A 15,291-nucleotide genomic window follows, 5' to 3' on the forward strand; every position below is an offset into this window, starting at 1 on the left:
ATAAGCCCTACCCCGAAAATAAGACCTAGGGTGAGTTTCTAGGATGGCTGAAATATAAGCTCTACCTGGAAAATAAGCCCTAAAGTCCTTGTAAAATCGTGCAGTTCATTCTGTAAAAAGATTACATAATGTGCAGTGAAAAATACCTTATTTACAGGGCCACTGGACGCTCATGTGACCTGCCGGAGATCTTCTCTTCTTCTCCTGGCTGATGTCAGCAGCCCCTCCCTACAGTGCTCAGAGCGGGGCTGACATCAGCAGGGCTGACATCAGCGGGGATCTCGGCCTCTCCCTCTGCAGTATTCGAAGCGGGGGAGAAGAGCTCTGGCAGGTCACATGAGCAGCCCAGCTGCGCTGTAAATAAGGTATTTTCCACAATAATGTTACACAAGGAGACACACTGCACATTATATAATCTTTTTTACAGAAAGGATTACATGATTTTACAAGGTCTTCAACAGGGGGAGAAACGTTTTTTGCACACACTGTAACTAAATAAGACATCCCCTGAAAATAAGCCCTAGTGTTTTTTTTGTAGCTAAAATTAATATAAGACCCGGTCTTATTTTCAGGGAAACACGGTAACTTAGTTAATTTCTCATACAAATCTAATTGTAGATTAAGCAGTGGGTGTGTGCTTTAACCACTTAGCCACCGCCCACCGTAGATTTACTGCAGCAGGGCAGCCATTCTGCGCCAGATCATGTAACTGGTACAGTTCCAGGGTCTGGGGGTGAGCACACGGTGATGGTGGCCCACTCCCGCTGTGATTGGACACAGCAGGAGCCAATCAGCGGGTCTGGCGGACTTGTTGTTCGCTGGGACCCGCTGATCCTTCAGGAGTAGGGATGAGCTTCGTGTTCGAGTCGAACCGGCTGTTCGATCGTTCGTCGAATTGCGAACGATATGGGCCGTTCGCGCCAAATTCGTGTGGCGCGTCACGGCCCATAATTCACTGCGGCATCGCAGTGCATTGCTGGCTGATGATTGGCCAACCATGCACTATGACCTGCATGCTTGGCCAATCACAGCGCCGCCTGAACAGAGAGCCGTAATTGGCCAAAGCCAAGGAGGCTTTGGCCAATTATGGCTCAGGGGATTTAGTACACGCCCCACACTATATAAGGCCGCCTGCACGGCGGCCCTGTGTAGTGTGTGCCGGCGTTCATTGAGAGAGAGAGAGAGACAGACAGTGACATTTGATTTGAGTTAGATAGATTAGGCAGAACAGTCAGTCAGTTAGCTGCACTTACAGTGTATGGTGTATATATATGCATCCCAGGTGTTGCATATATATATATATACACTGTATTCAGTTTAGCTAGATCCGTTCTTGTTATCTTCCTACTGACAGGCAGGCTTGTCTTGTTACAGTATTTACAGCTACCTGAAGAAAATTACTGGTGTTCCTTTGATCCTATTAGTACCACAGTCAGGCAGCTAGACTATTTACAGTTAGTGCAGTGCGTCCTGCTCACAGTGTTCAGCTAGATCCGTTCCTGTTATCTTCTTACTGACAGGCAGGCTTGTCTTGTTACAGTATATACAGCTACCTGAAGAAAATTACTGGTGTTCTTTTGATCCTGTTAGTACCACAGTCAGGCAGCTAGACTATTTACAGTTAGTGCAGTGCGTCCTGCTCACAGTGTTCAGCTAAACCTACAAGTTAGTGTGGTGCGTCCACCTCACAGTGATCAGCTAGATCCGTTCCTGTTATCTTCTTACTGACAGGCAGGCTTGTCTTGTTACAGTATATACAGCTACCTGAAGAAAATTACTGGTGTTCTTTTGATCCTATTAGTACCACAGTCAGGCAGCTAGACTATTTACAGTTAGTGCAGTGCGTCCTGCTCACAGTGTTCAGCTAAACCTACAAGTTAGTGGGGTGCGTCCTGCTCACAGTGTTCAGCTAAACCTACAAGTTAGTGGGGTGCGTCCTGCTCACAGTGTTCAGCTAGATCCCTTCCTGTTATCTTCCTACTGACAGGCAGGCTTGTCTTGTTACAGTATATACAGCTACCTGAAGAAAATTACTGGTGTTCTTTTGATCCTATTAGTACCACAGTCAGGCAGCTAGACTATTTACAGTTAGTGCAGTGCGTCCTGCTCACAGTGTTCAGCTAAACCTACAAAAGTTAGTGGGGTGCGTCCTGCTCAGTGTTCAGCTAAACCTTCAAGTTAGTGCGGTGCGTCCTGCTCACAGTGTTCAGCTAGATCCGTTCCTGTTATCTTCTTACTGACAGGCAGGCTTGTCTTGTTACAGTATATACAGCTACCTGAAGAAAATTACTGGTGTTCTTTTGATTCTATTAGTACCACAGTCAGGCAGCTAGACTATTTACAGTTAGTGCAGTGCGTCCTGCTCACAGTGTTCAGCTAAACCTACAAAAGTTAGTAGGGTGCGTCCTGCTCAGTGTTCAGCTAAACCTTTAAGTTAGTGCGGTGCGTCCTGCTCACAGTGTTCAGCTAAACCTACAAGTTAGTGAGGTGCGTCCTGCTCACAGTGTTCAGCTAAACCTACAAGTTAGTGTGGTGCGTCCACCTCACAGTGTTCAGCTAAACCTACAAGTTAGTGCAGTGCGTCCTGCTCACAGTGTTCAGCCCGATCCGTTCCTGTTATCTTCCTACTGACAGGCAGGCTTGTCTTGTTACAGTATATGCAGCTACCTGAAGAAAATTACTGGTGTTCTTTTGATCCTATTAGTACCACAGTCAGGCAGCTAGACTATTTACAGTTAGTGCAGTGCGTCCTGCTCACAGTGTTCAGCTAAACCTACAAGTTAGTGGGGTGCGTCCTGCTCACAGTGTTCAGCTAAACCTACAAGTTAGTGTGGTGCGTCCACCTCACAGTGTTCAGCTAAACCTACAAGTTAGTGCAGTGCGTCCTGCTCACAGTGTTCAGCTAGATCTGTTCCTGTTATCTTCTTACTAACAGGCAGGCTTGTCTTGTTACAGTATATACAGCTACCTGAAGAAAATTAATGGTGTTCTTTTGATCCTATTAGTACCACAGTCAGGCAGCTAGACTATTTACAGTTAGTGCAGTGCGTCCTGCTCACAGTGTTCAGCTAAACCTATAAGTTAGTGGGGTGCGTCCTGCTCACAGTGTTCAGCTAAACCTACAAGTTAGTGGGGTGCGTCCTGCTCACAGTGTTCAGCTAAACCTACAAGTTAGTGTGGTGCATCCACCTCACAGTGTTCAGCTAAACCTACAAGTTAGTGTGGTGCGTCCACCTCACAGTGTTCAGCTAAACCTACAAGTTAGTGGGGTGCGTCCTGCTCACAGTGTTCAGCTAAACCTACAAGTTAGTGGGGTGCGTCCACCTCACAGTGTTCAGCTAAAGCTACCTGTAGAAGGTTGGTGGTGTTCTCATACTACAGGAAGGCAGTTGATTTTGCTAGCTGCAGTATCAGTACATATATACATATCCCAGCTTAGTGCAGCTACAGGCCATTAGTATGTCTGGAAGGCCAAGAAGGAGAGGCAGACAGTCACAAGCCAATAAGAGAGGGCAAGCAGGCTCTGTGTCTAGTGCTGGTCATGGAGACGGCGCATCCTCATCAGCATGTGGCCGTGGGACACAATTGGGCTTTTTTTCGGCAGCTGGCCGTGTTGAGCCACAACATGCGGAAGACTTGGTCGAGTGGATGACCAAGCCGTCCTCATCCTCCTCATCCTCTCTCACCCATGCCCAGGGTACTTTGTCTGGCAAAAGCAGCGGCCTCTTCCCTCGGCTCAATGTCATCAGTGACTCCTTCCCTAGCCCCACCATGTCCTCCTGAGGAGTCCCTCGAATTGTTTGACCACAGTGTTGGGCACATGCTCCAGGAGGATGCCCAGCGTTTGGAAGGCTCTGATGATGATACTGAGCTCGATGAAGGCAGTAACATGAGCGCAGACAGAGGGGGTGCCCAAGAAGGACAGCAATCTGGCAGTCATGCTCCCCCTGCTGCAGCATACTGCCAGGTTTGCTCCAGTGATGAGGAGGGAGGGGATGATGAGGTTACTGACTCAACGTGGGTGCCTGATAGGAGAGAGGAGGAGGAGGAGGCGGCACATCACCAACGAGGCAGGATGCCCTCCAGGGGCCAGCCTAAGGGCAGCACATTGACTGCATCACACCCCAAAGCTCCACATGTGCAGGGCGCTGCAGTCTCTGCGCGTTATTCAAAAAGTTCTTTGGTGTGGGCCTTTTTTGAGACGAGTGCATCAGATCGCACCGCTGCTATTTGCAACACATGTCTCAAGCGTATCTCGCGTGGCCAAAACATCTCCCGCTTGGGTACCACATGCTTGACCAGACATATGTTGACCTGCCATGCACTTCGTTGGCAAGCGTATCTAAAAGACCCACCCTAAAGAACAAAGAGGACCTCTCCTTGCTCCTCATCAGCTGAGATCTCCAACCCCACTATACCTTCAGTCCTCTCTGAGACCTGCACTGAGAGGAATGAAGGTGTAGAATTAGGTGTGTCACAGCCAAGTACTTGTGGGCAATCTGCTTTTGGTACACCGACGTCAGATTGTACCAGGCAAATTTCCCTGCCCCAGCTGCTGCACCGCCGAAATAAGTTTGCTCCCAGCCATCCACATGCGCAGCGGTTGAATGCTAGCTTGGCAAAATTGCTAGCACTTCAACTGCTGCCTTTTCAGTTGGTAGACTCTGCCCCCTTCCGTGAGTTTGTGGAATGTGCGGTTCCTCAGTGGCAGGTACCTAAACGCCACTTTTTCTCACGGAAGGCGATTCCGGCTCTCTACCGGCATGTGGAAGGCAATGTCCATGCCTCGCTGGACAGGGCGGTCAGCGGTAAGGTGCATATTACCGCTGACTCATGGTCCAGCAGGCATGGACAGAGACGTTACTTAAGTTTCACGGCGCATTGGGTGACTCTGCTGGCAGCTGGGAAGGATGCAGGACAAGGTGCAGTAGTGTTGGAGGTTGTTCCGCCACCACGCCTCCAAAATGCTAATGATTGTGACACACCTCTCTCCTCCACCCCCTCCTCTTCTTCTTCCTCCATGGCCTCTTCCTGTGCTTTGTCCTCGGAACCAGCGGTGCTCCGTAGCCATTCAAGGGGCTACGCAAGTACGCAGGCCAAAAGATGCCATGCGGTGCTTGAGCTGGTGTGCTTGGGGGACAGGAGCCACACTGGGGCAGAGGTTCTGTCAGCTCTGCAGGGGCAGGTTCAGAGGTGGTTGACGCCACGCCAACTTAAGGCAGGAATGGTGGTTTGCGACAATGGCACCAACCTCCTCTCTGCCCTCCGACAGGGACAAATGACCCATGTGCCCTGTTTGGCTCACGTCCTTAACTTGGTGGTGCAGCGGTTCTTGGGCAGGTACCCGGGCTTACAGGATGTCCTGAGGCAGGCCAGGAAAGTCTGTGTGCATTTCCGCCGGTCATATAATGCCAGTGCTCGGCTGACGGACCTCCAAAAGGAGTTTAACCTGCCCAAGAACCGCCTAATCTGTGACATGCCCACCAGGTGGAACTCAACGTTGGCCATGCTGCAGCGGCTGCACACGCAGCAGAGGGCCATCAATGAGTACCTGTGCGACTATGGCACCAGGACAGGGTCAGGGGAGCTTGGTTTTTTTTTCCCACGCCAGTGGGCCTTGATCAGGGATGCATGCACTGTCCTGTCACCATTTGAGGAGGCCACGAGGATGGTGAGCAGTGACAGTGCATGCATCAGTGACACTGTCCCCCTTGTCCACCTGTTGGAGCACACGCTGCGTGGAATAATGGACAGGGCACTTGAGGCAGAACAGAGGCAGGAAGAGGAGGACTTCCTTAGCTCTCAAGGCCCCCTTTATCCAGACAGTGTTTCTGCATGCCCGCCGATCACACAGGAAGAGGACGAGGAGGAGGAGGAGGAGGAAGATTGTGTCAGTATGGAGGTGGAGCCTGGCACTCAGCATCAGCAGCAGTCTTTAAGGGATCAGTCCCAAGAAACACATGGACTTGTACGTGGCTGGGAGGAGGTGGCTGCGGACTATGTCGTCCTTAGTGACCCAGAGGACTCCGGACCGAATGCCTCAGCAAACCTACGCTGCATGGCCTCCCTGATTCTGCAAAGCCTGCGTAAGGATCCTCGTATTCGTGGTATCAAGGAGAAGGACCAATACAGGCTGGCAACCCTCCTTGATCCACGTTACAAGGGTAAGGTTGCGGACCTGTGCAACGCGTTCCCAGAGACTGGGAGGTTACAAACTCCTGTTTCTGGACAACGTGTTGCTGAGGCTTCGGTCAGTCAAAGAAGGAGCGGTGGAGAAGGTGGCCGTCTGACCGATGCGTTCAGACAATTTTTTGGTCCGCAGCCCCAAGGTATGATCGGTTCCAGCAACCATCGCCAGCGTCTGTTTTACATGGTGCAGGAATACCTAGGGGAAAGATCAGACTTGGACACCTTTCCCACCGAAAATCCTCTGGGTTACTGGGTCTTGAGGATGGATCACTGGCCAAAGCTTGCACAGTATGCAATTGAGCTACTGGCCTGTCCTGCATCCAGCGTTCTTTCGGAATGCACATTCAGTGCTGCTGGAGGCTTTGTAACCGATCACAGGGTGCGTCTGTCCACCGACTCGGTCGATCGACTGACCTTCATTAAAATGAATCAGTCTTGGATCACCACCAGCTACCAAGCACCTGATGCTGATGTAACCGAATAATTTTTTTTAAAATCTCAGATCCCTTCAAAGACTGCCTATGCTGATGCTGATTGACTATCCCTGAGTAATTATCCTCTTCCTCCTCAATCATCACGCTGATAGCTTGAAAGAACATTTTTGGTTCTGGGCGCCACCACCAATGCCTAAGGCACAATTTTTCAGCCCCTGTTTAACAGGGGCGTGTGATTACAATTTTTGATGCAATACTTTGCAGCAGGGCTCGTTCCTGAGTTCCAACTAGAGTGTCTGTGAGGGGTTGCAGTGTTGTGGCACCAGCACCAGTGCCTAAGGCCCAATTTTTCTGCCCCTGTTTAACAGGGGCGTGTAATTACAATTTTTGATGCAATACTTTGCAGCAGGGCTCGTTCCTGCGTTCCAACTAGAGTGTCTGTGAGGGGTTGCAGTGTTGTAGCACCAGCACCAGTGCCTAAGGCCCAATTTTTCTGCCCCTGTTTAACAGGGGCGTGTAATTACAATTTTTGATGCAATACTTTGCAGCAGGGCTCGTTCCTGCGTTCCAACTAGAGTGTCTGTGAGGGGTTGCAGTGTTGTAGCACCAGCACCAGTGCCTAAGGCCCAATTTTTCTGCCCCTGTTTAACAGGGGCGTGTAATTACAATTTTTGATGCAATACTTTGCAGCAGGGCTCGTTCCTGCGTTCCAACTAGAGTGTCTGTGAGGGGTTGCAGTGTTGTAGCACCAGCACCAGTGCCTAAGGCCCAATTTTTCTGCCCCTGTTTAACAGGGGCGTGTAATTACAATTTTTGATGCAATACTTTGCAGCAGGGCTCGTTCCTGCGTTCCAACTAGAGTGTCTGTGAGGGGTTGCAGTGTTGTGGCACTAGCACCACCACCACCACCACCACCACCAAAGGCCCAATTTTTCTGCCCCTGTTCAACAGGGGCATGTAATTACAATTCTTGATCTAATATTTCACAGCAGGGCCCATTTCTGCACCCACCAAGAGCGAGTGAGGACTTACAGTGTTGTGGCACCAGCACCACCACCACCACCAAAGGCCCAGTTTTTCTGCCCCTGTTCAACAGGGGCATGTAATTATAAGTCTTGATCTAATATTTCACAGCAGGGCCCTGTGAGGGCTTATGTTGTTGTGGCCACAACAACACCTAAGGGCCAAATTTATGCTGAGTATATAGGGCAGGCCCCTACTTTCAAACATCTAACTTACAAACGACTCCTACTTGCAAACGGAAGGAGACAACAGGAAGTGAGATGAAATCTACCCCTAGGAAGGGAAATTCTCTCCTGTAAGAGTTAATATGGGAAAAACATTTCTCCTTTCCACTGATGCTTTCCAATCCTTGTTCCACAAAAAAAAACTAATTTTCAAAAAACATTTGTCATTGGGACAAAAAGTGAGGTGAAATCTTCTAAAGAGGAGGAAAGACAGCAAAACAAATGTCACAGGGGTGATAACCCTTCCCTATGTTTTCCAAAAAGCTTAAAAAAGATTTTTTGGCTGGAGCTAAACACGTTAAAAATGTACCCGTTCAAAATGACAAACAGATTCTACTTAACAACAAACCTACAGTCCCTGTCTTGTTTGCACCGCCTGTATACTGCTGTTCAGAGTATATAGAGCCTTGTGGCCCCACACCTTTCCTTATTTTAATTTGGATGCGGGGTTCCCCTTAATATCCATACAAGACCCAAAGGGCCTGGTAATGGACTGGGGGGTACCCATGCCGTTTGTCTCACTGATTTTCATCCATATTGCCAGGACCCGACATTACATTAAACCCGCAAGCAGTTTTAAATGAGATTTTTTCCTTTAAAAATGACATTTGGTGCAGGGACTGTTCTAAACACGCGCCACTTTACAGGCATACTATAGACACCCCCCCAGGTACGATATTTAAAGGAATATTTCACTTTTTTTTTTTTTACTTTAACCATCATTAAAATCACTGCTCCCGAAAAAACGGCCGTTTTTAAAAGTTTTTTTTGCATTGATACATGTCCCCTGGGGTAGGACCCGGGTCCCCAAATCCTTTTTAGGACAATACCATGCAAATTAGCCTTTAAAATGAGCACTTTTGGTTTTGAACGTTCGAGTCCCATAGACGTCAATGGGGTTCTAACGTTCGTGCGAATTTTCGGTCCATTCACAGGTTCTGGTGCGAACCTGAACCTGGGGGGTGTTTGGCCTCCCTACATCTCAGGTGTCCCCAGCAGAGTGCTTTCTTACATCTCAGGTGTCCCCAGCGGAGTGCTTCCTTACATCTCAGGTGTCCCCAGCCCAGTGTTTCCTTACATCTCAGGTGTCACTGTCCCCAACGTTCGTGCGAATTTTCGGTCCGTTCGCAGGTTCTGGTGCGAACCGAACCGGGGGGTGTTCGGCTCATCCCTATTCAGGAGAAAGGCAGAACAGCGATCTGCCTATGTAAACAAAGCAGATTCTGTGCCATTCTGTGAGAGGGGAATGTGCTGATCTTTACATTCCCCCTGTCAAACCCCACAGTTAGCAATCACTCCCAGGGAACACATTTAACCCTTTGATCGCCCCTGATGTTAACCCCTTCCCTACCAGTGTTATTAGTACAGGAACAGTGCATATTTGTTAGCACTGATCACTGTATTATTGTCACTGGTCCCCTAAAAGTGTCAATAGTGTCAGTTAGGTGTCCGATTTGTCTGCCGCAATATCGCATTCCTGCTATAAGTCGCTGATCGCCACCATTACCAGTACAAAAATAAAATAAAGATATACCATATTTAGTAGACGCTGTAACTTTTGCGCATCTATATACACGTATTGGGATTTTTTTACCAAAAATATGTAGCAGAATACATATTGGCCTAAATTGATGAAGAAATTAGATTTTTTAACTTTTTTTATTGGGAATGTTTTATAGCAGAAAGTAAAAAATATTTTTTTTTTTTTTCAAAATGATCGTTCTTTTTTTGTATATAGCGCAAAAAATAAAAAACGCAGAGGTGATCAAATACCACCAAAAGAAAGCTCTATTTGTGGGAAAGAAAGGACATACATTTCTTTGGGGTACAGCATTGCATGCCCGCTCAATTGTCATTTATAAAACAGTGCTGTATCGCAAACAATGGCTTGGCCATGAAGCGGGGTAAACCTTCTGAAGCTTTGAACGCGTCGGGTACCAGGGATTACCATCCACTGGAGAGTATTAGTGTCATTTTATATGCACTGTTGTATTTTGTTTTTTTGTTTTCTTGTTATGTTGGTTACATGCATAAAATATTGGATGCCAGACGTCTTTTAATGTTTGATCATCTGTTTGATCTGGAATAATCTTTTTTATGTAATAAAAGTTATTTTTCCACGCATGTCAGTGTCTGTGTCCTTTAAAGTCCCACCTAAGGGGGAATATTCCTTTTGTTTCATAGGTTCTGTGCAGTCACACTCCAGATCTATAAACTGAGCAAAGGGTATTTCATTTCTTAAAACTGATTTTAAATATCATCTTAATTTTTTTTTTAATTATTTTGCAGACTTCCTGTTCTATGCTGACGGGTGCGGGAGCAAATAAGTTTGCGGAAACAATGAGCATTAAGCTAGTCCCAAAAGAAGAACTGGTGACTGAGCTTGCTATAAAAGAATGGAAACAATATCAAAAGTATAAACAAAGTGTCACCTGTCTTTTTAACTCAGAGCAGTAAGTACCAAGTAAAGGTTCTGATCATGTCAGCTGTACCTCTTATCCATAAAGCACCCAGTAACCCCTGGGCAGATGGAAGACTCCCAGGCAGCTCAGTAGGCTCAGAGGGGAGTTCTTAATTCTTTGTGTGGTGAAAGAAATTGGGTGCCAGTCACTTAAAGAACATTTAAGAGAGTTTATTAAAACTCACAAAAACCAGGAAAGAGGGTTAAAGCAGTATTTAACCCCAAAGCAAATATTTATAATATTACAGCTTACCAATTCTTAGATGTGATGGCTGTATTCGTTTCCTTTATAGGTGTTCTTTGTTCTATTTTCATCTGATGATCCATTTAGCAAGTCTGTTGTTTTTCACAGCACAACCTCTCCAGCAGAATATATCAGTTTACATGGATGAAACAAACCACTTAACACTGACAGGGGGTATTAAAATAATCAGCTTATTTATCCATGCAAAACCTTTATCCCAAAAGAAAAAAAACTGTTTGCTGTAACTGCTTATAAAATGTTAGCTGGAGGTTGGCTTCAGTTTCGTAGTGGGTCTAAATTTGCTAATACATGTAACACTAAAAAGTGTCCGATCTATCCGCCGCAATGTCGCAGTCCCACTAAAAATCGCAGATCATCGCCATTACTAGTAAAAAAAAAAAATATTAAAAATGGCATAAATCTATCTCCTATTTTGTAGAAGCTATAGCTTTTGTGCAAACCAATTAATATATGCTTATTGCGATTTTTTGATTTTTTTTTTACCAAAAATATGTCGAAGAATACATATTGGCCTAAACTAATGAAGAAATTAGTTTAAAAAAAATGGGGGATATTTATTATAGCAAAAAGTTAAAAAATTATATATTTTTTTAAATTGTCGCTCTTTTTTTGTTTATAGTGCAAAAAATAAAAAACGCAGAGGTGATCAAATACCGCTAAAAGACAGCTCTATTTGAGGGAAAAATAGGATGTAAATTTTTTTTTGAGTACAGCGTCGCACGACTGGGCACTTGTCAGTTAAAGTGACACAGTGCCGTATCGCAAAAAGTGGCCTGGTCATTAAGGGGGAAAACTTTCCGGTCTGTAAGTGATTATAAATTCTTGTTTTTTTTTTTTCTTTTTTTAGTTAAAAATAACATACATGTCATACTTACCTGCCCTGTGCAGTGGATTTTCACAGAGTAGCCCAGATCCTCATCTTCTCGGGTCCCTCTTTGGTTCCTCTGGCCTTTCCCTCCTGTTGAGTGCCCCCACAGCAAGCAGCTTGCTATGGAGGCACCCGAGCCAAGTCACAGCTCCCTGTGTCCATTCAGACACAGAGCTGCAGCCTGGCCCCGCCCTTTCTCTCCTCATTGGCTGACTGACATCGATTGACAGCAGTGGGAGCCAATGGCACCGTGCTGCTGTCTCAGCCAATGAGGAGGGGAGTCCCGGGCAGCCGAGACTTTCCTGCAACATCGCTGCATCTAGAGGGACCTCTGGTAAGTGTTAGGAGGGCTGGGGGGGCTGCTGCACACAGAAGGCTTTTTATCTTAATGTATTAAGATAAAATAAAACTTCTGCCTTTACAATCACTGCGACTGGAAATCTGTACTCTTCAGACTGTAAGACAGCATAAGTACTATTTAAATAAACCGCTTTTAAGTCCTGCAATCTTCACTGGTGGTAGCTTATACCCAGAACGCCTCAAAATGCTCCATATGCGCAGCCCTTTTCCTGCTCAACTCCTCCTCGATGTACCCTCCAGCAAAGCAGGGTACATTTTTTGGTCCTTTGGGACACTGGCCCATACGTAACTTTACCCTCCCAGGGCAGCAGGCCTCAACCCAAATGTTTATCTTCCCTAGCATGTTCCACTAGCAAAGAACATTCAGGTGATTTCCCAGAGAGAAATAAATATTCATCACCCAATACTATTGTATTTTCCTGCTCTATCGACTTAAGAACACTACCTAGCAATAGGCAAAGATAATCAATATTCTAAGCTAAGAAGAAACCCCACAAAAGCAGAACTATAACTATAGCACCCTAGGTAGGTTGCTAGAATGTATATAGTTAGCATTGTGTGGTCCCCTGCCTGCCTAATAAGAGACCATGAGGTAAAATATAGCAGCTTTCCTGCTTAATAACATGAATGCTACATTTGTTCAGCTAGCAGCACTGTGAAACACACAGGACTCCCTGTATCTGTATTGGATCCTCTGTATCCGCTGCAAGCTTGGAATGTGCTGGGTAAATAGGAGTGACTCTTGTAGGTCAGTAGCATACATATGAATACCATCTCAGCCAATTACAGGCATAGGGGCTTCTATGCATGCTGGGAAGGGTATTTATATTTAGTGGAACACACAGGAAGAGGTCTTTGCCCAGAGAGGAGAGTCAAGCTGAGGAGGGGGTACTTGCCTCCTCAGCACCTGCTGCCACATGGCGTCAGGTGAGAGGCCTGGAGGTTGGAGTGCTGGCCCAAGTGTTTTTAAAATGCTGACTGAGGGGGAGCTGATCCTGTGAAGATATGTCTGGAGGGTGCTGCTGGAAGATTGGAAGGAAGCAACCATTCAGTCCAGAGGCTTTGTGAGTACAGACTGTAGAGATCTTGGGTTCTTTAGGCTACCCCCTCTGTGCTAGGAAAGTCAGCTACTGGGTTCAGAAGAAAGGGGATACTGGCTAGTGTCTTGAAAAGCAACAGTCCATTATTCCCACAGAAGACTTGCTCAAGAGTAGGGATGAGCCCGATGTTCGAGTTGAAGTAAGTTCGACTGGAACATTGGGTGTTTGCCGTTTGGTAAATATCAAACATTATGGGAAAGCCCCGCGGAACACCCCATAATGCACTGCGAGATCGCAGTGCATTGATGTCTGATGATTGGCCAAAGCATGATACTAACCTGCATGCTTTGGCCAATCACAGCACGCTGTGCTGTGAGAGCCATGATTGGCCAAAGGCAGGGTGCCTTTAGTCAATCATGGCTCATATATATGGACAGTGTGTGTGTATATACTGTGGGGACGGAAAGTATTCAGACCCCCTTAAATTTTTCACTCTTTATTATATTGCAGCCATTTGCTAAAATCATTTAAGTTCATTTTTTTTCCTTGTTAATGTACACACGGCACCCCATATTGACAGAAAAACACAGAATTTTTGACTTTTTTGCAGATTTATTAAAAAAGAAAAACTGAAATATCACATGGTCCTAAGTATTCAGACCCTTTGCTCAGTATTTAGTAGAAGCACCCTTTTGATCTAATACAGCCATGAGTCTTTTTGGGAAAGATGCAACAAGTTTTTCACACCTGGATTTGGGGATCCTCTGCCATTCCTCCTTGCAGATCCTCTCCAGTTCTGTCAGGTTGGATGGGTAAACGTTGGTGGACAGCCATTTTTAGGTCTCTCCAGAGATGCTCAATTGGGTTTAAGTCAGGGCTCTGGCTGGGCCATTCAAGAACAGTCACGGAGTTGTTGTGAAGCCACTCCTTCGTTATTTTAGCTGTGTGCTTAGGGTCATTGTCTTGTTGGAAGGTAAACCTTCGGCCCAGTCTAAGGTCCTGAGTAAGGATGAACCGAACACCCCCCAGTTCGGTTCGCACCAGAACCTGTGAACAGACCGAAAATTTGCACGAACGTTAGAACCCCATTGACGTCTATGGGACTCGAACGTTCGAAATCAAAAGTGCTCATTTTAAAGGCTAATTTGCATGGTATTGTCCTAAAAAGGGTTTGGGGACCCGAGTCCTGCCCCAGGGGACATGTATCAATCCAAAAAAAACTTTTAAAAACAGCTGTTTTTTCGGGAGAAGTGATTTTAATGATGCTTAAAGTAAAAAAAAAAAAAAGTGAAATATTTCTTTAAATATCGTACCTGGGGGGTGTCTATAGTATGCCTGTAAAGTGGCGCGTGTTTCCCGTGCTTAGAACAGTCCCTGCACAAAATGTCATTTTTAAAGGAAAAAAATCATTTAAAACTGCTTGCGGCTTTAATGTAATGTCGGGTCCTGGCAATATGGTTGAAAATCAGTGAGACAAACGGCATGGGTAGCCCCCAGTCCATTACCAGGCCCTTTGGGTCTTGTATGGATATTAAGGGGAACCCTGCACCCAAATTAAAAAAGGAAACAGCAGTATACAGGCTCTGTACTCTGAACAGCAGTATACAGGCGGCGCAAACAAGACAGGGACTGTAGGTTTGTTGTTAAGTAGAATCTGTAATTTTGAACTGGTACATTTTTAACGTGTTTAGCTCCAGACCAAAAATCTATTTTAAGCTTTTTGGAAAACACAGGGAAGGGTTATCACCCCTGTGACATTTGTTTTGCTGTCTGTGCTCCTCTTCAGAAGATTTCACCTCACTTTTTGTCCCAATGACAAATATTTTTTGAAAATTTGGGGTTTTTTTGTGAAACAAGGATTGGTGATAAAGCATCAGTGATAAGGAGAAATGTTTTTCCCGTATTAACTCTTACAGGAGAGAATTTCCCTTCCTAGGGGTAGATTTCATCTCACTTCCTGTTGTCTCCTTCCTTTTGCAAGTAGGAGTCGTTTGTAAGTTGGATGTTTGAAAGTAGGGGCCTGCCCTATATACTCAGCAGAAATTTGGGCCTTAGGTGTTGTTGTGGCCTTAGGCACTGGTGCTGGTGCCACAACACTGCAACCCCTCACAGATACTCTAGTTGGAACGCAGGAACGAGCCCTGCTGCAAAGTATTGCATTAAAAATTGTAATTACACGCCCCTGTTAAACAGGGGCTGAAAAATTGGGCCTTAGGCACTGGTGCTGGTGCCACAACACTGCAACCCCTCACAGATACTCTAGTTGGAACGCAGGAACGAGCCCTGCTACAAAGTATTGCGTTAAATATTGTAATTACACTCCCCTGTTAAACAGGGGCTGAAAAATTGGGCCTTAGGCACTGGTGGCGGCGCCTAGAACCAAAAATGTTCTTACAAGCTATCAGCGTGATCATTGAGGAGGAAGAG

The 15,291-nt window shown here is 46.1% G+C and overlaps 1 protein-coding gene across 2 annotated transcripts in view; it reads left to right on the top strand.

The window, feature by feature from the left end:
• Window positions 1-15,291, top strand: part of LOC141140011 (isoaspartyl peptidase/L-asparaginase-like) — a 185,396-nt gene that overhangs the window by 108,123 nt on the left and 61,982 nt on the right. For both annotated transcript variants that reach the window (XM_073626720.1, XM_073626721.1), the window contains exon 4: window positions 10,160-10,323. In XM_073626720.1, coding sequence (XP_073482821.1) covers window positions 10,160-10,323 — 164 coding nt within the window. The remainder of the gene's footprint in view (window positions 1-10,159; window positions 10,324-15,291) is intronic.

Source organism: Aquarana catesbeiana, linkage group LG04 (genome assembly GCF_042186555.1).
Source record: "Aquarana catesbeiana isolate 2022-GZ linkage group LG04, ASM4218655v1, whole genome shotgun sequence".
Lineage (NCBI taxonomy): Eukaryota > Metazoa > Chordata > Amphibia > Anura > Ranidae > Aquarana > Aquarana catesbeiana.